Genomic DNA, 18,008 nt, shown 5'->3' with positions numbered 1-18,008 from the left:
CGGAGGGGCGCCTCGGTTCCCGTTACCACGGCGACGGCCCGCGAGCCCCACCTCCTCCCCCCACCCAGGCCCCAGCCCGACCCTGCTTCGGCCGCCGCCGCCCCTGTTTTGTTTCCATGGCGACAGGCGGCGCGGGGCCGGCTCCAAACATAACGCGCTGTGGAAAACATGCGGCTCGGGGGACCCCCCCGCGGCCCCTGCTCCGGGACGAGCCCCGCGGGGCCCTGGAGCAGCCCAGGCCGCGTGCAGGGCTGCGAGAAACCCCAGAGCCGGCCCGGGAGCACAAGACCCGCTTCGCCGGGACCCGCTGCGCCCTCGGGGGTCCGGGGCTCCCCGCAGCCAGGGCGCCCGGCCTCCGCGAGGAGGGCCCGGCCGAGAACCCTTCCCCCCTTCGGGACCCGCCTCTGGAGCCGGCGGCGGCCGCCCTCCCCCGAAGCCCTCGGCTCCGCCCCGCGCCGCCCCGCCTCGCCTCGGAGCTCGCTCCGGCCCCCGCCTCTGGTTGCCCGAGGGGCGGGGCGGGCGGGCGGTGCCGCGCGGGGGCGGACGGAAGCGCGGGGGGAGGTGCTTCCGGGACAGAGGGCGGGCAAGATGGCGGCGCCCATGGAGCTGTTCTGCTGGTCGGGGGGCTGGGGGCTACCGTCAGTGGACCTGGACAGCCTGACCGTGCTGGTGAGGGGTGGCGCCATTACCTCTGCTGCGCTCTGGAGGACTGGGGAGGGAGCCGAACTGACCGATCGTCCGGATTTTGCCAGGGCGCCTTAGCACGAGCGCACTGGGGGAAACTGAGGCAATCAGAGACTGTGCCTGGCCCATATGGGCTCAGTGCCCTATGGCTTAACAGCCTAGGTTTCGTGCAGCCACAGCAAGAGGCCTGTTCGGGGGTTCAGGAACTAGGTCTTAGTCCTTGCTCATCCATTTACTGGCTGTGTGACCTTGGGGCGAGCCCTTCTCGTCTCTCAGCGCTGTTTCTTCATCTGGAGATTTACGGAGTCTGGATGATCTCAGGGCTCTCAGGCTTGGCATTCCTGTCTTCTCAGCCTCCCTTCCCCCCCCTCCCTCTTCCGCTCCTCGTCCTCCGCCCCGCCCCCCGTCCTCCCCCACCTCGTCCTCACTAAACACCATTTACTGGGCTTGTTTATTGAACCAAAAGGCTTACCACCGGGCTCTGTGGGAAAAGCTTTGCAATCAGAAAGACTAGTTCACTTCATTCATTCACTCACTTCTTCATTTAATAAGCAGGTATTAGGCCTCTTCCGAATACCGCACATTGGCGTGCAAAGATGAATAAGACTTAGTTTCTTCCCTGTAGTTGTTTACAGAAAGGCAGATACCTTAGCAAATAAAAGTAACGTGTTCAAGTGCTAAGGTTGAAGAAGGAACAGGCCCCAGAGACTCCCAGAGAAGAACATGGTCAGTGCTTCCAAGAAGAGAGGTACACTGGTTAGGAAGCACTTAGGAGGCCGGGCGCGTCAGGTACATGGCAGAAGAGGAGACAGAGCGGAGGCTTTGACCGGCGGACCTGTCCACAATCTCTCTGAGCCCCGTGTTGCCCATTGTGAAGTGGCAGCCATAAGGGCCACCTCTTCTTTTGTGAGGCAGGTACTAAGCATAGCACAAAAGGAATTCAATAAATGTTATTTCTCTTTCTGATTCCCCTGTGGGGGCCTCTCTGCCTTCTGCTTCCTCCTCTGCAGACCTATGCCAGATTCACTGGTGCCCCGCTCAAGGTACACAAGGTCACCAACCCCTGGCAGAGCCCGTCAGGTACCCTGTGTTCCTGGGGGGTGAGGAAGGGGTGGAGCAGGAGACGGACAGAAATGTGGTATAAATATGTATGGATAGGCAGTTAAGGGTCTGGTGGGCATCCTTTTTTCTCAATGTCAGGAACTCTGCCTGCCCTTCGGACCAGTCATGGAGAGGTCATCTCGGTACCACACAAGATCATCACCCACCTTCGAAAAGAGGTAGGTGGCTCGGGTAGGAGGGCTGCCAGTGAGAGTAGTTCAGTCGTTTCAGTGCAACACACCTTTATTGATAAATTTACTGATAGATGCAGGGGACCCAGAGCTTCAAGAAGCACGTAGTCCAATGGAAGAGACATAGCCAGAGCTGCTGGATGCAGTGAAGCACTAGGCTGGGCATGAAGCTGGGGCGCTGGGGAGGCATCCGGAGGCACAGTGCCTTTTGCCTGCTGGGCAGGGAGGGAGAGGTGAACGGGCTGATGACACAGGGAAGGGAGAGGAGGTCAGAAGAGAACATCTGGCTCAGAGGAGGCCCTCAAAGATGGCTCCTGTCCTTCTCACGGGGATCGGGTTGGGCTGGATATGGGGCTCAGGATGGACAAGGCTTCGAGCCAGCGTGGGGAAGTTGAGAAGGTATTACAAGAGAAATAGGGATACCTTGACTATGCTCTTTTCTGTCCTTGATTGTGTGAACGTGGGCAAGTTCCTTCACCTGTCAGAGCTGTAAGTTCCTTGTTTGTAAAAGGAGGGGGCTTAGCCAGGATGTTTTCCAATGGCTTCTCTAACTTTCAGGGGAACACTTGTCAGAAGTAGGGCCCTCTTCTTCATTTCTGCTTTCCCAAAGGTGAAGGAGCTGGAGAATTCAGTGGAGGCTTGGGAGGCATGGAGAGAGGGGATCCAGGTAGAAGGCAAAGTTCCTGGCAGGGACTGGATGACCACCCTGATTCTTTATGTATGAGCACAGGTTTTCCACTTTCCAGAGTGTTCTCTGAACACAGCCACATTGAAAGACGATTCTACAGGGGAGAAACTGAGGCTCAGAGAGGTGTTTTTTTTTTAAGGATCATGTTCTAGAGGTGATGTGGGGACAGAACTTGCTCAGGTTGTGGAGAGGGTTGCTGAGGACCAGACACTGGAGCCTACAAAGATGTGGCAGGCTGAGAGCTGAGGTACAGTTAGAAAGTGTGTGGTGGCGCCCGGGCCATGGAACAAAATAGAAGAAATAGCCCTGGACATTGAGAGAACAAGCCAGGGGCCCTGGGCATGAGGATGGCATCCCCTCGTTCCTGAGGCATGGACTGAGGCCCACGCAGCATCTGGGCTCTGCTCTGCCAGCCGTGCGGTGCCTGGACTGGGGAAGTTCCTGTTAGAAAGTTGCCGTCAGCAGGCGTGCTGCCAGCTTTCCGTGGAGGCTCCGGGAGCCGCTCCTGGTTTGTGGCTGGGCGGGCCTTTCTCCCCGCAGTGGGCACCCGACCTTGATGGCCAGCAGGCTCCAAGGCCCAGGCTTTGCGCCAACAGCAACAGGCTACTGGCCGGGCCCAGGCGAGGGGGGCCTCTGTGGGAAGAGCTGCTTGATCTACCTCTGCTACGCTCAGGCTGTGAGGGTAGCACCAGGCGGGATGCCTCCAGTGCCCCGAAGCCTCCTGGGACCCACCTCATGGGCATTTCCTCCACAGAAGTACAACGCTGATTATGATCTGTCAGCCCGGCAAGGGGCAGACACCTTGGCCTTCATGTCTCTGCTGGAGGAGAAGCTGCTCCCAGTGCTGGTGAGTGCGCCCAGACCTCCCAGCATTCGCGGCCAGTAAGGTGGGGGGGTGGGCGGTGTCAGGGACATGCGGGAGCGCGCGCGGAGACACGCACGCGGAGGCCAGGGGAGCACAGAAGCCCACCCTAAGTCAAGCAGGTGCACTGGCTCAGACCTGCTTCATCCTTCCTGCCTCCCCATTCCAGATACATACTTTTTGGGTAGACACCAAGAACTATGTGGAAGTGACCCGGAAGTGGTATGCAGAGGCCATGCCCTTCCCCCTGAACTTCTTCCTTCCCGGCCGCATGCAGCGGCAGTTCATGGAGCGTCTGCAGCTGCTGTGCGGGGAGCACAGGCCTGAGAACGAGGAAGAGCTGGAGAAGGAGGTACCTCTGGGGCAGGGGGCTGCTGTAGGAGAGGAGCCCCAAAGACGACGGTCAAGAATGGGGGTGCCCAGGACGGGAGGCGGCTCTGTTCCCGCAGCTGTGAGCCCACCTCATGTCCTCTCTACAGTTGTACCAAGAGGCTCGGGAATGCCTGACCCTGCTCTCCCAGCGCCTGGGCTCTCAGAAATTCTTCTTTGGAGACGCGTGAGTCTGTCTCAGGGGAAAGATAGATGGTTTGGGAGAAGATGCGGGTTCAGATGTTGCCGCAGGGACTGGGGTGGCTCAGGCGCCGGACAAGAGGTCCTTGGGACAGACACTGGGCCCGATGACAGTGGGGCTGTGTGTGAGGTGGGAGGGCTGCCAGGCACAGGAGGGGCCTGCAGGGCTGTGGGGCACTCAATGTGTCCTTTATGCAGCCCTGGGATAGAGTCCCATTCAGGCCCAGGCTGGCGCCACCTGGGGAGCCCTCTCCGCACGCCAGGTCCAGAACCGGGTGTCCTCTCCTCCCCTGGCGGCCCTCTGCTACCAGAGCCCACCTCCCAGGGCCCGCTCTTCTTCCCACTATATCCGCACCCCTTCTGCCACAGTCTCTCTCCTGCTCTTCTCTCTGCTCCAGCCCCGCCTCCTTGGATGCCTTTGTCTTTGGCTACTTGGCCCTGCTGCTGCAGGCCAGGCTGCCCAGCGGGAAGCTGCAGGCCCACCTGCGGGGGCTGCAGAACCTCTGTGCCTACTGCACGCACGTCCTCAGCCTCTACTTCCCGTGGGATGGAGGTAAGGGCACACGGTGCACGCGTGGGCCCTAGCCCTGGGGCAGTGGGCAGGGCTCCAGGAACTAGCCCCCTGCCCACCTTCCTTCCTTGCTCCTCAGCCGAGGGGCCACCCCCACGCCAGACGCCAGCGGGCCCGGAGACGGAGGAGGAGCCGTACCGGCGCCGGAACCAGGTCCTCTCCGTGCTGGCGGGCCTGGCAGCCATGGTGGGCTACGCCTTGCTCAGCGGCATTGTCTCTATCCAGCGGACAACGCCGGCTCGGGCCCCGGGCACGCGGTCCCTGAGCATGGCTGAGGAGGATGAAGAGGAGTGACTCGTCCTCACACCCCCGGGACTGATTTTTCTACGGTCGTACATTCCAGAGGCCCCCGTGTTTCCTTGTTGTTGGTACGGCTGGAAGTGGGGTGCCACTCCCATAATAAACTTGCCCATGGTAGTTGGAACCAAACATTCTCTTCCTTGAGGGGCCACCGTCTTTCCTAGCCGCTGTGCAGGGGCCCGTCTGGGGGCCTGACCTGGGCCGCTGGCGCCTAGCTTCCCTAGGGTCCGTGCCCTGACGCTGTCACCGCTGCTGCCCGGGAGAGACACACAGCCCCCCCGTGTGGGGCCTGGCCCTCCTCATCTCCTTTCCTTAGCCGCCCCCCACCCCCAGCTGCTGTTTGCACAGACGGTGAGCTCACCCTGGGCCCCGGCCCAGTTTCCACGGAGCCAGCACACAGCGCACTTACACAGCGTGGGGGTGGGGCCGCTGGGGCTTCACTGTCCTCTCCCGAGGGCCTCCAGCCCCCGGCAGCAGCCAGGGGGAGAGTGAGTCACCCAAACCACTGCTCCCGGGCGTACGTCACCTACGCTCACCCCGGCCCTCCGAGACCCTCCTCAGCCACAGATAGCATGTGAGCCGGCTCTGCCCCTTTAATGCCCGTGCCGAGCCCAGGCCCCGTCACTGGTGGTGCCACACGTAGGTGTGGATGGAGTAACCCGGGGACAGCGTCTCCACGAAGCCCACGGCAGGGTCCTCGATGGTGAGAGGCACGTCCTTAGGGGAGCTGGCGAAGGAAGGGGAGAGAAGCTGAGCGCTCAGCCCACCAAGGCTGCCATCCGGCCCCTGGCCCCCAGCCCCGTTCCCAGGCCCCGCTGCTCTCACCGGTTCAGCACCACCACGACCGCGGAGCCGTCGGGACGCATCAGAGCCACCGTGTCCAAGCTGTTCTTCTTGCTGGCCTGCAGCCCCACTCTCTGGGAGCCCTCTGGAATGAATTTGCTGGGGGGGAGCAGGCATGGTCAGGCCGGGGCCCACTCCCTTCTCACTCACCTGAGGAGTCACTCTCACCCTACCCCCCAGCCAGAACCCCGGCCAAAGCTGCGCCCTCACTTCCAGTTCCCAGTGTTCGCAGGCACCGCCTGCTCACTTCCTGCCTGGGGGGTGCAGGAGGGACAGCGGTGCCTCTCCCCGCCCACCCTCACCGTCTCCCTGCTTGCCCTGGGGGTGGGGGGCACGGTAGGCCCCATGCAGGAGACTCCAGCCTGGTGTGGGCTAGGAGGCCCGCCCTCCACTCACCTGAAGTGGCCGAGGTGATAGAACATGGGCTGTTTGTAAAACGTGTCTTTGGCGATGTCGACAATGATAGGGCTGTCCACAAAGTTACGCACCCAGTTGGGGCCCCCTTCTAGGTTCAGCGCCAGGTTCCAGTCCGTCCAGCCGGCCACGTGGTAGAGAAGGTTCTGTGGAGGGAGCAGGGCAGAGACAAAGGCACCACACAGGGTCCCCAGACAATGTCATTAAGGGTGCGTGAGGAAGACCGGTGACAGGGGTGCCCCGGGCCCGTGAGGGGTGCTCTGCACCCTTAGCACTTGGGAGGGCGGGGTGGTGAGGACGGAGGCATTGGAAGAGAAGCTGAGAAATCGAGGCAGATGTGACTGCCCGAGACCGGGGCATTAGGAAAAGAGATAGGGTGCGCCCGTCTGGAGGGAAGGCACAAGATTCCAAATTTTGTCCCAAAGAGCAAGTCAGCCGGGGATGGTGGGAGAAGAGGCCTTCCCTCGGTGAGACAGAGAGGGTCTGGGGGGTGTGCTGGGGGGGCTGGCGGCTCACCGTGATGATGCTGTGGCTGTACTGCACCCCTCGGTCCCAGGAGCCCAGGCGCACACTCTGCTCCCAAAACTTGGAGCCCACGCAGGCCTCCGAGGCAAAGAGCATGGTGTTGGGGAATAGGCGGTGTGTCTCCCCCAGGGTGGCTTTTGCTGGGGCCAGAAAGTCCAGGTACCAGTGTACAGCAATGCCGTGGATGTACTTGGCCGCCTCCGGGTCCGCCAGCACCTGTGAAGGGCAAAGACTCCTGGGGGAAGGGGCCACTGAACCTGGGCCCTGCACGGAGGGTTCTGGGAATAGCACCAGGGACCTGAGAAATGGGCAGTGGGATGACCCCAGATGAAGTCAGCACCCCAGGGGAACCACCTGGGTGCCTGGCTCCAGCCCAGGGAATTCTAGGAATCAAGAGTTGGGGCAGGGAAGACACTCTGGGTGCCAGCCACCTGGATGCTCGATTTGGGGGTCACTGGGATACCCCTGGAGGCCCTGGGCCTTACCACCCGGGCCCAGTGGGGCAGCAGCAAGCGTTGGTCATCCAAAATGAGCAGACGGATGTCACGGTGAGTACTGTTGGCGAGGGCAGGACCCAGGTCCCGGGCAATGAAGTCTCGCTGGTGTTCGGGGGTGAAGCCCAGGCATTGGAAGGGGTACCCACTGAGCAGCCCTGCAGAGGGCTCGTTCTCTGCCGTCACTGCCCAGAACCGTAACTTGTGCGCTGCATACGCATCCAGGAACCTGGGAGGGCAAAGGGTGTGAGTAAGCCTGGCCAAGAAAGGGGACCAACACCCTGGGGGACAGGAGGCCCATCGAGGCGGGCCAAGTCTAAAAGACCCAGAAGGTAGGTGATCTGAGGAGTCTGACCTGGGGGTGACCCAGGTCCAGGGGTGGGGACAAGATGAGGGTGTCCAAGAGGGGAGCTGGTGCAGACCCCATGGCCTTGCAGCTCCCTTACTTAACAAAGTATCTGGCCCAGGTCTGGTGGTAGAGATCCCCAGGCTGACCCTTGAGTGACCCCTTCCCATTCACGGCCCCGTTGGTCTTCAGCCACGTGGGTGACGTCCAGGGGCTGGCAAACAGTGACACGGGGCGTCGAGCCAGCTCCAGGGCTTGGTGAATCAGGGGTATCTGGAGACAATGGAGGTGAGGAGAGAGATACCCAGAGCTGGAATATGGACAGACTGGCCCGACCAGTGCATCAGGCCTAGCCATCGGCCCCCGCCCTGCACCCCCCCCAGAACGCAACAGAGCAGAGGGCAGGCTCTGCCTCTCTCCACAGGCTGCTCTGGCCTGAGGCTTCTCGCCCGGCGGGCATCGACTCCGCCGGGGCTGAGTGCCCACCTTGAGCTTGACGTCCTCCTCAGGGAGGCTGAAGTTGCGTAACTGGAAGTCGTCAGGGGTGTCATCATAGGTGTAGGTGCGGATGGAGAAGTCACAGCTGGCCATGGGGACTCGGATGATGTTGTACTCGATTCCTGCAGGAAGACGAGGCCAAGTAGAAGGGTCTGGGTCAGCGGGAGAATGTGGGACCCGGCCCACCGCCTGCCAGGCCTAAATGATGTCCGAGGCAGGCCAAAGGGAGCCTGGGCTCCTGGGCTGGGGCCTTCTGAGCGTCGAGAGAGGACCCGAATGTCAGGGGGCATGGGTGGAAGTCATGGTCAACGGAAAGGTCAAAGTGTCAATCGCACTGTCATCTTGTCCCCCTCCTCCTCACCTTCTTCAGAAAAATAGGATTTGAGTAGCAAATTCCGGGCAGGGGGTGACAGGGCGAGGATGTTGAGGGCAGCAGCATCTGTCATGGCCCCTCCAAACCCCTTCACTTTCTGGAACTTCTGGTCTGGCTGCAAGGTCAGTAGCAGCCCTGAGGACATGCACAGGGAACGAAGGGTCTCAGTACACAGGGAAGAAGGTCGCCGTGGTCACTGGCATGACCGCTCCGGGGGGACCCCAGCCTGCCCTGGAGGGGAGGGATGCCGTGGTCACCTGTGCCCGTGCGGTTGGCCTGGATGGTCCCCAGACTCAGCTCCATTCGGCGCCCGCTGCGTGTGCTCTCGTACCGGCTGAAGGTGCCAGGGGTGGGCGGGGTCAGGGGGTCAAGAGAGTCGCAGTACGTGGCATTGCACACGCAGACCACTGAGCTGTAGCCAAAGCTTCTAGGGCTGCAGGGCCGGGCACCTGCGAGGGAGGAGGCACAAGCAGAGGCCAGGGCTATAGGACGAAGACAGAGAAGAGACCCACTGGTCGGAAGGACAGACTGAACACTGATTTAAAAAACCCTCTCGCAGTACCCCCACCCCAGCTCGGTCTCCGTCACTCAGAACACCCGCTGGTGCTCCAGTATGCCAGAAGGCAGCCCAGGACCGTCGGCAGAAGGGGGGGCTCCCTCCCCTCTCCGTGACCCGCTCACCTGATGCCCACGATACTGCCTGAAGTAGAAGCAATCCCGTGAGGCTGGCAGCCATGGTGCCTACCCTGCCCAGGAGCCGGGGACATGCCTGAGAACAGAACGAGGACTGGCTGGAAGGCAAGCCCCTCTGATGCCCCGGCTGCAGGCCAGGTGCCCACAGCCTAGACTCCCACCATCCTCGAACAGGGATGGAACAAGGCCTACAGACACCTGGATGCTGCCCGCCCCCACCAGGACCCTTCTCCTCCCCTCTTCCCTCCACTCCTCCCTCCCTCCACCTGCCCCTCCATCAAAGAGCCACGATGGCCTGGGGTGGAGGAGACTGTCGTTCATGGAACTCCAGAGTCCGGATGACCAGGATTCCAGAAGCAGCGTGACAAGACCGATGGGGAGCTCGGGCCCGCTCACCTCTCTGGGAGGACTTGAAAGCTCCATCACCAGGTGAGGGCTGCAGGGTTCCCAAGCCTCGGAAGGACAGAGGATCCACTCGGTAAAAACAAGGATGCAGGCACCCGTGTAGCTACAGACACCGAATCAGCCCTGCAGGTTTAATTCCGGTGAATGGAGCGAAGGGGTCATGTGACAATGATGGGCGAGTCACATGATACAGGACGTGAGGCAACTGCAACCATACTTGTAAAGGGCGGCTCGCTTCCTCCTGGCTGGTGGCGATTATTCACCTTCTGAAATTCCGGAAGGCTTGTGTGGATGACAACCCTAGGAAGAATCTAGATCAAAGATCTGAGTGGAAGGTTGGGTCGAGGCTCCTGAATCCTGGAGGATGGGAGCCACAGCAGACACACTGTTTTCTTGAGGGAAAAATTTTTAAGTAATACCTAATAAAGATGGGGTGCCTGGCTGGCTCCGTCGCCAGAGTGTGCAACTCTTGATCTCGGGGTTGTGAGTTCAAGCCCCATGTTGGGCATGGAGCTTACTTAAAAAATAAATTAAAAAATTAAAAATAAAAATAAAGTAAGACTAATAAAAGTGATACTAATAAAACAGGTTCAGCCCCAGAATACTGGGAGATGGCTAAGGTACAGTTTGTTTTCCAGAGGCTCGAGAGGCAGGGGAGTCAGACGCATACACAGATAGTTACAGATAAAGATGAGCTAACAGGTGCTCATGGTGGGAGTGACCCAGGAAGGCTTCACGGAGGAGAAGGGGTGCTGAGCAAAGGGCCTGTGCAGCTGGAGGGAGTCACCAATATCATGCCTCTTGGGACATGTTTTGTCATCAGCTGACGACTGTCATGACTGATTTTCCTCTCCTGCAGAACAGGGAGGTTGTGAGAAGTGGTTCAGAAACTGGCAAGTATTCTCAGTGGATGTGAGAAGGGGGTTGTCCGCGATGATGGCTCATGGGCCACAGCACCTACGATTGTAGCGGGAGCGACACGTGCAGCTGGGACCCGACCGGCCGTAGCTCTTGGAGTCGATTTGCTCACCTATGAAACGGAGGCCATCGCACCACCTCTCAGGGGCACTCCCGGATCCGCGAGGTAAATACAGCACCTGGGGCTGCTCAGGACCTGCCTCCTTGTGGTGTCTTTTCAGATTTTTAAATTATTTCACAAAGACTTTCCAGACATACTCCGGGCAAAGTTGATTCTTCCAGGTTCCTAGAGCACTGGCGCCCGGTCTCAGTGCGGCAAGCGGGTTTGAGTCCCGGCTACTCCACTGACCAGATGTTTGACCTTCAATCAACGTCTTCATCCCACTGAACCACACTCATGGCCCTCCTGATGTGCTGACCCCTGCGATTCCCCCAAATGTGGGAAACGCGACTGCACGATCTGTGGTCGCGGGGGACGGCGCTCTCGCTTTCCCCTGATGATAAAGTGGTTCCAGAGAAATGGTCATATCTTGTTGCAGCAGACAGCTTTCCAGTTACTATTCCCCACACATTGTCAGTGTTGTGTGGAAGTAGTCTCACCCCCCAAAAGAAGTAGCGAGTCTGCGTGTAGAGAACCCGGTTCCTAGCCCTTCTCCGTCCTACTTTCCTGGCCGGGAGGACAGTCACCCAGCTCCTGCTCTCAGGCAGAAAGGGCATTGGCTTCGGCCCAGAGGAGGACGAGTAGAGTCTGTGAGGGTTTCTGGAGTCTCTCTAGAAGCAGCACGGACAGGTGCCTTGGAGGGCAGGTACCCCGGGGGGACAGGTGCCCAGGACGGGCCCTGGGAATCTGTGCCCCTCCCCCAAAGGCTGTGTTCTCACCTGTAGGAGGGAGGTGGCAACTTGACCTCACAGAACTGTTGAGAGCTCTAAGCACGATAACGTGTGTGTCTCGTACGCTGCTTGGCACCAAATATTGCAACAGGTGAGGTCTGTGTTTAGTTCCGTGAAGGCACGTCTTACTCACCCTATACAGACGGCCACGCACAGAGTGGGCAGGTGCCAAAGTGTTGAACTGAACGGAATCCTCATCAGCAGGTCAGCACCTGTCCCTTTTGACTTCCTGTTTCTCCAGGAAGTGCTGCACCTGCAGGGGCCCTGCTCTCAGGAGAAGGGCAGCGACAGCCAACACCTTAGGGCTTCCCATTGGTTCATTCCACAGCATGACACCTGGCCCTGTCTGCTCCCTCGCTTGTAGCTGCAGACCGCACCCCCACCCTGTGTCACTCTGCAGGCACGAGTTTGTAAGTCTCCTGTATCTCCTTCTTACCCTTCGGTTTGTAAAAATTCTCCAGCATGGGGGCTCCTGGCCAGCTCAGTCACCGGAGCATCTGAGTCTTGATCTCAGTTGTGGGTTCGATCTCGGATTGTGGGTTCGAGCCCCACGCTGGGTGTAGATTGCTTTAAAAAATGAAGCCGTAAAAAATTATTTTTCCACCACAGACAGCATCTCATCTTTCAGATTTCTCTCGCAGTGTGATTTGCCCTTGAGGCTTTTATATTTTATTTTCTAAATAAAGTTGGTGAGGTGCCTGGCTGGCTCAGTCCGTAGAGCGTGTGGCTCTTGATCTCGGGGGTGTGGGTTTAAGCCCCCACGCTGGGTGTAGAGATTACCAAAAAAAAAAAAAAAAAAAATTAATGAAATGAAATCTTTAAAAATAAACCAATAAATAAAATCGGTTGTAGTAAGAGCTAATGTTTATGGGCTTATTCTGGGCTGCTTCATGCTCGCTGTCTCATTTCGTTCTCACAAGTCAGATACTACGATTTTCCCCACCTTATTTTATTTATTTATTTATTGGATTTTTATTTACATAATTATTTTAGAGACAGAGAGAGAGAGAGTTGGGGGGGGCACAAGCAGACACCCCGCTGAGCCCGGAGCCCGATGCGGGGCTCGATCCCATGGCCCCGAGATCATGACCCCAAGATCACTACCTGAGCCAAAATCACAAGTCGGACGCTTACGGAATGGGCCGCTGTTTTCCCCATTTTAAAGATGAGGAACCTAAGACTCCGAAAGGTCATTAAATTGCCCAAAGTCCGGTGGCCACTCGGTGGCAGAAACTGCGTTTGTGTCCAGAATCCCACGCGCACCCACATATTTATGGGAGCCTCTGGTGTGCCAGACGCTATGGTAGGTGCTGGATATTTTCAAAAGCTGCAGTGATGGCCCTGTTTTCAGCCGTCCCTGGTGTTCATGGAGAGTTCTTCTCGCCCAGGTTGAAGCCCGCCCGTGTTGACTTGTGATGTGCTGGCTCCGTGGCAGCATCTCTGGTCCTTTTCTCCAAAGGCCTCAGTCAAGGCGCGCAGCTTCAACAGCGAATTCCCCGCTGGGGCAAGAATGACTGACTTTCAGTCAGGCGGGCAGCTCAGCTCTGCTCTCCGTCCTGGGAGGTCTCAGCCCCAAATCCTGAGCACCTCTCTCCATAGCAAGTATTTCCTAACACACTCTTTCCTGTCCTGAAACGAATGTAAAGATAAGAGGACTTACTTATAGGGCCCCTGGGTGGCGTAGTTGGTTAAGCGTCTGCCTTCAGCTTAGGTCATGATCCCAGGGTCCTGGGATCAAGTCCTGCATCGGGCTTCTTAGTGGGGAGCCTGCTTCTCCCTCTGCCTGCTGCTCCTCCTGCCTGTTCTCTCTCTCTCTGACAAATAAGTAAATAAAATCTTTAAAAAAAGAAAAGGAGGGACTGCGGTAGCGTGCAAATTACAGCTCATTTAAGCTGGTAAGAAGCGCACCTGGATTTGTAGCTGGTAGTTCCCTTTGCAAGGAACCGCGCTGGTGCACCGAAACTCTTTCCACCACATATTACGCAGCTGGAGGCGCCCTAGAACACCAAGAGCACGGATACAATAATTTCAGGATGACGGACTGTCTTTACGCGTCCTTCTCCACAATGATCTTCTAAATTATTGGGCTTTTCCCCAAAAAAACTTCAGGTAAAACTTTCCTTTATTATTACATAATAAAGTCCTGCTTAAATTTAAAGGCTTAAGTTTGATTTTTACTTTGAATATGTTGTTGAGCAAAACATTCCAAAGTCGAGTAGAATGAGAGATGATTTTTCCTTGGGTGGGACATAACGCGCATTCTGGAATGTCTGCCTTTCCAGTCCTGGCGCCTCCAGGTCCTCATACTGCCTCCTGATGGTGGTCCCCACGAAAGGCACTAGTTTTCAGAATGCCCCCTAGGGGGCGACTGAAGACCACTGCCCTAGGGGCGTCCCCTCCAACACCTAGGCCTGCTGGCGGGCCACGAGGGGCGCCTGAGGTGGCCACAGATGCGCTCCTCAGTCCCCTTTGCACAGCACTTCTAAAAGACAGCGGAACTCCAGAGAGGGCAGCTGGGAATGAAATAGAAGAGACAAGCAGAAGTACAAAAATAGTTGGGCTGACCCGGCACCACGGCTCTGATCCCACTTGGCCCGCCCTGTGCCGGGCTGCAGGCTTCATTCAGGTGCAAGGTCCCGCTCTGGAGATGGCCACAGGCTCCTTGCTCTTGAGGCCTCAGACCAGCTCCCGAGGGAGGGGATCCCTTCCCAGTCCCAGGTCACCACCACCGTCAAATCAAAGAGAGGCCCTTTCCCATTCCGGGCACGGCAGAGCAGGAGCTCAAAAGGTTCTTACTAGACCAACGAATGAATAAAGCTTCCCAGCCAAGTCGGAGCGCTTCCTGCCAGCTCCAGCTTCTGATCTGAGGACACACCACGCCTCTGCTTACTGACACCAAACATGACCTCTTTCTGCAGCGAGACCCTTTCTGCTCCTTACTCACTAGGGTGTGGCTTCATCCTTGGATTCGTCTGATTGACCCACCCCTTCCCCTGGGCCTGACTGAGCTATAACTGACATATCACAAGTTCAGGGTGACCATGTGATGATGTGATACATGTATATACTGCGAAAGGACTACTACGATAAAGTCGGTTTGATGACCCCACTCCTCGACAGCACCCACAGCACTCTTGGCAAGGCCCGGGGCAATCTGAAAGCACCTGCAGGCTATCCTGTATGTTTTCTCGAGGGTAACAGCCTATCTTTCCTAAGTGCTCATCGCAGCCATTGGCCTGACAACGTCACAGACGAGACTCTCGAGAGACTCTCAAGCTACGCAAGTGGCAGAGTCCAGCCTCGGTTCAGATTTGTCCTGCTCTGAAGGCTGGGCAGCTCTCCGCTGTCATGTGACCGCCCCCTCCCCACCTCCCAGGTACTCAGCAGTGTGCTGTCAGGCTTCCTGAAAGCTTATACAGGGTCACAGAGCAAACTTCCTGATTCCTGTTTCTTTGAAACCTCAAAGCTCTTCCCTCAAAGGCAAGGGCAGAGTGGGGCCTTGATGTTTGCTGAATGAATGAATGAATGAATGAATGAGTTAAGTTAGCAAGGCTTCTGCAGGTTCTGCGGGTCAGTGTTTCAGGCTGTCCTGGGTGTGGGCCGAAGAATGGGGCTCACTGAACACTGAGCACACAGCGAGATCTAACAGACATGCCGCTGAGGCCACAGGAAGTATGGGTTCGCACACTGAACACCCATGAACCTGCCTGCACATTCTGTACTGCTCTGAGCCTCCCAGGAAAGGTTGTGATGAGGCTCACAGAAGATAAGAATGTCTGCGAACTGGAAAGTTCCATGGAAAACTCATGCAGGAATCGATCTTTATTGTTACTCAGCCTCCAGGGACAGTCCCGGGAGTCCTCTGCCCCAAATCCCTACCTCCACCCTTGCTCCCTCCGGCTGCCACTATTTTTCTCTTGTCCCCTTAAAGGGAGGCAAGATGGAAGGGTGTTTTAGCGAGGGCCCTGGAGGGATTATTCGGACTTAAATCCTTGCTCCATTACTCACTATACCTGAGATATGGGAAGTAACTTGACTTCTCAGAGCTTTGGTTCCCTAATCTCCAAAACTGTCGCCTCAGGGGTCGTGAGGATTTAACGCAGGAATGCACACAATACGGTGGAAGGGCGACAAGCCACCACACTCCTCTCGCACTGCCTGCACCCCGCAGGGCATCGCTGGACCCTCTCTTCTCCAGAGCTGCTCTTGGAAGGTCATTTGCCACGGTTGCTGAGTCCAATGGGCAATGTTCAGCCCTTATTTGACTGACTCTTCATCTCAGTCAACACACAACTCCCCTGTTCTCGAAGCATGCTCTTGTTTCCAAGACTCCACACTGTCCTGGTTTGGACGTCCCCCCACTTCTTTGGCTGCTCCTTCTCCTTTGCAGGCATCCCCTATTCTTTCTGTCTATGCGTGTCCCTTCGGGGGTTTGTCCTAGACCTTCTCTCCTCATGCGTCATGCTCTCTCCAGGACACAATCCCACGGCTTTGATTACTTCCTAGTTGCTTTTGGTTCCAAAATCTCCACCTCCAATCCCAATCTTTCTACTGGGATTGACTTTGTGATGGGACTCTGCCCTCCAGACCTGTCCTCTGGGTGTCTCACAGACACGTCAGCAGGACCATCATGAGATCATCCTCTGCTCCAGCCAAATCCACTCTTCCTCCTGCGTTCTCTTTCCCCATGAGTGCAACCCCTTCCTCCCAGAACCTGGGGCTCATCCTTGACTCTGTCCTCTCTCTGTACCCTAATCCCCATTATTTCTTCTCTACACTACTGAAACATCTCTCTCTTAGTCTCCTAACTTCCAATTTTCTCTTCCAATCCATTCCCCCAAAACTGGATGTTCCAATGAAAATACAAATTCTGAAGCGTTCTCTCTCTCTCTTCCAAAATCCTTCAGTAGCTCCATACCACCCTTAAGAGAGTTTAGGGGACCTGGCCCCTTGTCCCACCCTCATTTCTCACCTGTCCATTTGCATCTTATGCTCCAACCGCATTCCTCCAATAGGCCATATTTCATCTCACCTCTGCTCTCCCTTTGGCCATGCAAGTACTTTCTTCTTCTCCTCTCTTGGCAAAAAAAAAAAAAAAAGAAGAAGAAGAAGAACAATTACTCCTTTTCATCATTGAGGCCTTAGACTTAGTATCAGTGCCATCAGAATCATCTTCCTGACACCTCTGACTGGGTTAGGCATCCTTGCTATGTGCTCCCCATTTCACACACCCAACAAATAATAATTGAACATCTGCTATGTGCCAGACACTTTTCTAGATCCTGGGATCCTGGGGATACAGCAATGAATAAATGATCAAGTCCCTGGCCCACGGAGCTTATATTCGAGTGGGGATGGAAGACAAAAACCAGATAATTTCGGGTAGCCATGAGAATTACGAAGCAAAATAAAGGGTAGATCGTGCTGGACAGAGCCAGTGACCAGGCGAGTAAGGAGTCTGGAGGAAAAGGTTGGTTGCCAGATTCTCTGGGCCTTGGTGACCACAGTAATGAGTCTAAGTTTTGTTCTAAGATGGAAATTCACTGGAGAGTTTGGCACAGGGAAGTGCCAAGATTAGACTTATATTTCAAAATATCACTTTGGCTGCTGTGTAGAAATCAGACTGTGAGGAGCAGCTGCCAAGGCAGGGAGACCAGCCTCCTGCCCTCATTCTGCGTCCCTTCCGGAGACTCTTCCTTCAGCATGCAACACTCCTCTCTCTCCTCCAGTCGGACTCCCTAATGCTAATGCTTGTAACACAAGCTCCCAGCCCGACAGGCTGCGTAGTTTATCGCGGCTGTAATGACTCGTACCAGTGGTTGCTTTGTCCGTGGGTAAGCCCACCAGGGTAGGGACCCGCGTGTCCTGGAGCCCCGCCCCATCCCCGGCGGCAGCGCAATGGCTGGCGCGGGTTCCGCGCTCAGTGTGTTTGTCTGTCGAATGACTAAAGAATGGATAAATCTGTATAGACTTTCTTCCCACTCCACCTCTCAAACAAACAAGTGGGTGGAGTGCATATAAAGATTTCATCCCCCAGCGCCTGGGGGGGCTCAGTCGGTTGAGCGTCGGCCTTGGCCTTCGGCTAAGGGCATGATCCCAGGGTCCTGAGATCGAGTCCCGCGTTGGGCTCCCTGCTCGGCGGGGAGTCTGCTTCTCCCCCTCCTTCTCCCTCTGCCCCCCCCCCGCTTATTCTCTCCTCTTCATTAGCATTAGAGGGCCATTCCTACAATTAATAACAACGATGAAAAGGTGAACTGCAAAGGCAGAGAGGGGAGACTGAGAGTCCAACAGCACAACATTCAACACGCCTACCGCCAAGGCGAAACAGCAGCCTCAGCCAGAGGCGAAGTGAAACCCCTGCGCCGCCCGCAGGGCGGGGACACCGCCCAGCGGGGACGAAGGTGAGCGGAGCCAGCGCCCACCCGGGAAGCGGGGCCTCGACACGCAGCCGCAGGACGCGCGGGTCGGCGGGACGGGGCGCGGGTGGGGCCTCGAATCTCTGGGAGGCGGGACGCGGACCCCTTCCGCACGCCTATTGGTCATCTTGGGGACGGACTGCTCTCGCTGACCAGCCGTAGTCCAGATGGGGCGCAAGCGTATTCGGGAGTCTGCGCGGAAGAGGGCGCGGAAGGCGAGAAGCG

The 18,008-nt window shown here is 57.2% G+C and overlaps 2 protein-coding genes across 16 annotated transcripts; one reads left to right on the top strand and one right to left on the bottom strand.

Moving 5' to 3' along the window:
- Window positions 1-137: 137 nt before the first annotated feature.
- MTX1 (metaxin 1) lies at window positions 138-5,091 on the top strand. Its single transcript, XM_026485237.4, has 8 exons — window positions 138-669; window positions 1,695-1,764; window positions 1,885-1,964; window positions 3,419-3,511; window positions 3,696-3,878; window positions 4,006-4,082; window positions 4,495-4,649; window positions 4,747-5,091. Exons 1-8 carry the CDS (start codon window positions 169-171, stop codon window positions 4,959-4,961), a joined length of 1,374 nt encoding a protein of 457 aa, XP_026341022.2. The 5' UTR covers window positions 138-168; the 3' UTR covers window positions 4,962-5,091.
- Window positions 5,092-5,542: 451 nt separating this feature from the next.
- On the bottom strand, window positions 5,543-17,865 carry GBA1 (glucosylceramidase beta 1). Of its 15 annotated transcripts, XM_057314825.1 has the most exons (16): window positions 17,680-17,865; window positions 16,340-16,444; window positions 13,276-13,364; window positions 9,978-12,130; window positions 9,776-9,858; window positions 9,550-9,681; window positions 9,142-9,229; window positions 8,718-8,909; window positions 8,449-8,595; window positions 8,076-8,209; window positions 7,690-7,862; window positions 7,235-7,472; window positions 6,741-6,965; window positions 6,207-6,370; window positions 5,793-5,909; window positions 5,543-5,694 (listed from the first exon to the last, which is right to left on the bottom strand). In XM_057314825.1, exons 6-16 carry the CDS (start codon window positions 9,574-9,576, stop codon window positions 5,589-5,591), a joined length of 1,611 nt encoding a protein of 536 aa, XP_057170808.1. In that variant the 5' UTR covers window positions 9,577-9,681; window positions 9,776-9,858; window positions 9,978-12,130; window positions 13,276-13,364; window positions 16,340-16,444; window positions 17,680-17,865; the 3' UTR covers window positions 5,543-5,588. The 15 variants fall into 15 exon arrangements, with proteins under 15 accessions (XP_057170808.1, XP_057170801.1, XP_048081010.1 ...); XM_057314818.1 differs by adding an exon at window positions 13,028-13,181 and having other exon boundaries at window positions 8,718-8,942; window positions 9,550-12,130; window positions 17,181-17,865; XM_048225053.2 differs by adding an exon at window positions 13,546-13,880 and having other exon boundaries at window positions 8,718-8,942; window positions 9,550-12,130.
- Between the last annotated feature and the right edge of the window lie 143 nt (window positions 17,866-18,008).

The sequence above is a fragment of the Ursus arctos genome, unplaced genomic scaffold (genome assembly GCF_023065955.2).
Source record: "Ursus arctos isolate Adak ecotype North America unplaced genomic scaffold, UrsArc2.0 scaffold_2, whole genome shotgun sequence".
NCBI classification, from domain to species: domain Eukaryota; kingdom Metazoa; phylum Chordata; class Mammalia; order Carnivora; family Ursidae; genus Ursus; species Ursus arctos.
This window is presented reverse-complemented; position numbering and strand designations above follow the sequence as displayed.

What these genes read in the sequence shown, in the direction of transcription:
- GBA1 (XM_057314818.1), bottom strand. Translation starts at nt 9,576, where the DNA reads ATGGAGCTTTCAAGTCCTCCCAGAGAG. An exon ending in AGGAGGACGTCAAGCTCAAG is followed by an intron (nt 7,863 to 8,075) that starts GTGGGCACTCAG and finishes CATTGTCTCCAG; the next exon opens with ATACCCCTGATTCACCAAGC. An exon ending in ACAGCCACAGCATCATCACG is followed by an intron (nt 6,371 to 6,740) that starts GTGAGCCGCCAG and finishes CTCCCTCCACAG; the next exon opens with AACCTTCTCTACCACGTGGC.
- MTX1 (XM_026485237.4), top strand. Translation starts at nt 169, where the DNA reads ATGCGGCTCGGGGGACCCCCCCGCGGCCCCTGCTCCGGGACGAGCCCC. An exon ending in AGGAAGAGCTGGAGAAGGAG is followed by an intron (nt 3,879 to 4,005) that starts GTACCTCTGGGG and finishes TCCTCTCTACAG; the next exon opens with TTGTACCAAGAGGCTCGGGA. An exon ending in AAATTCTTCTTTGGAGACGC is followed by an intron (nt 4,083 to 4,494) that starts GTGAGTCTGTCT and finishes TCTCTGCTCCAG; the next exon opens with CCCCGCCTCCTTGGATGCCT.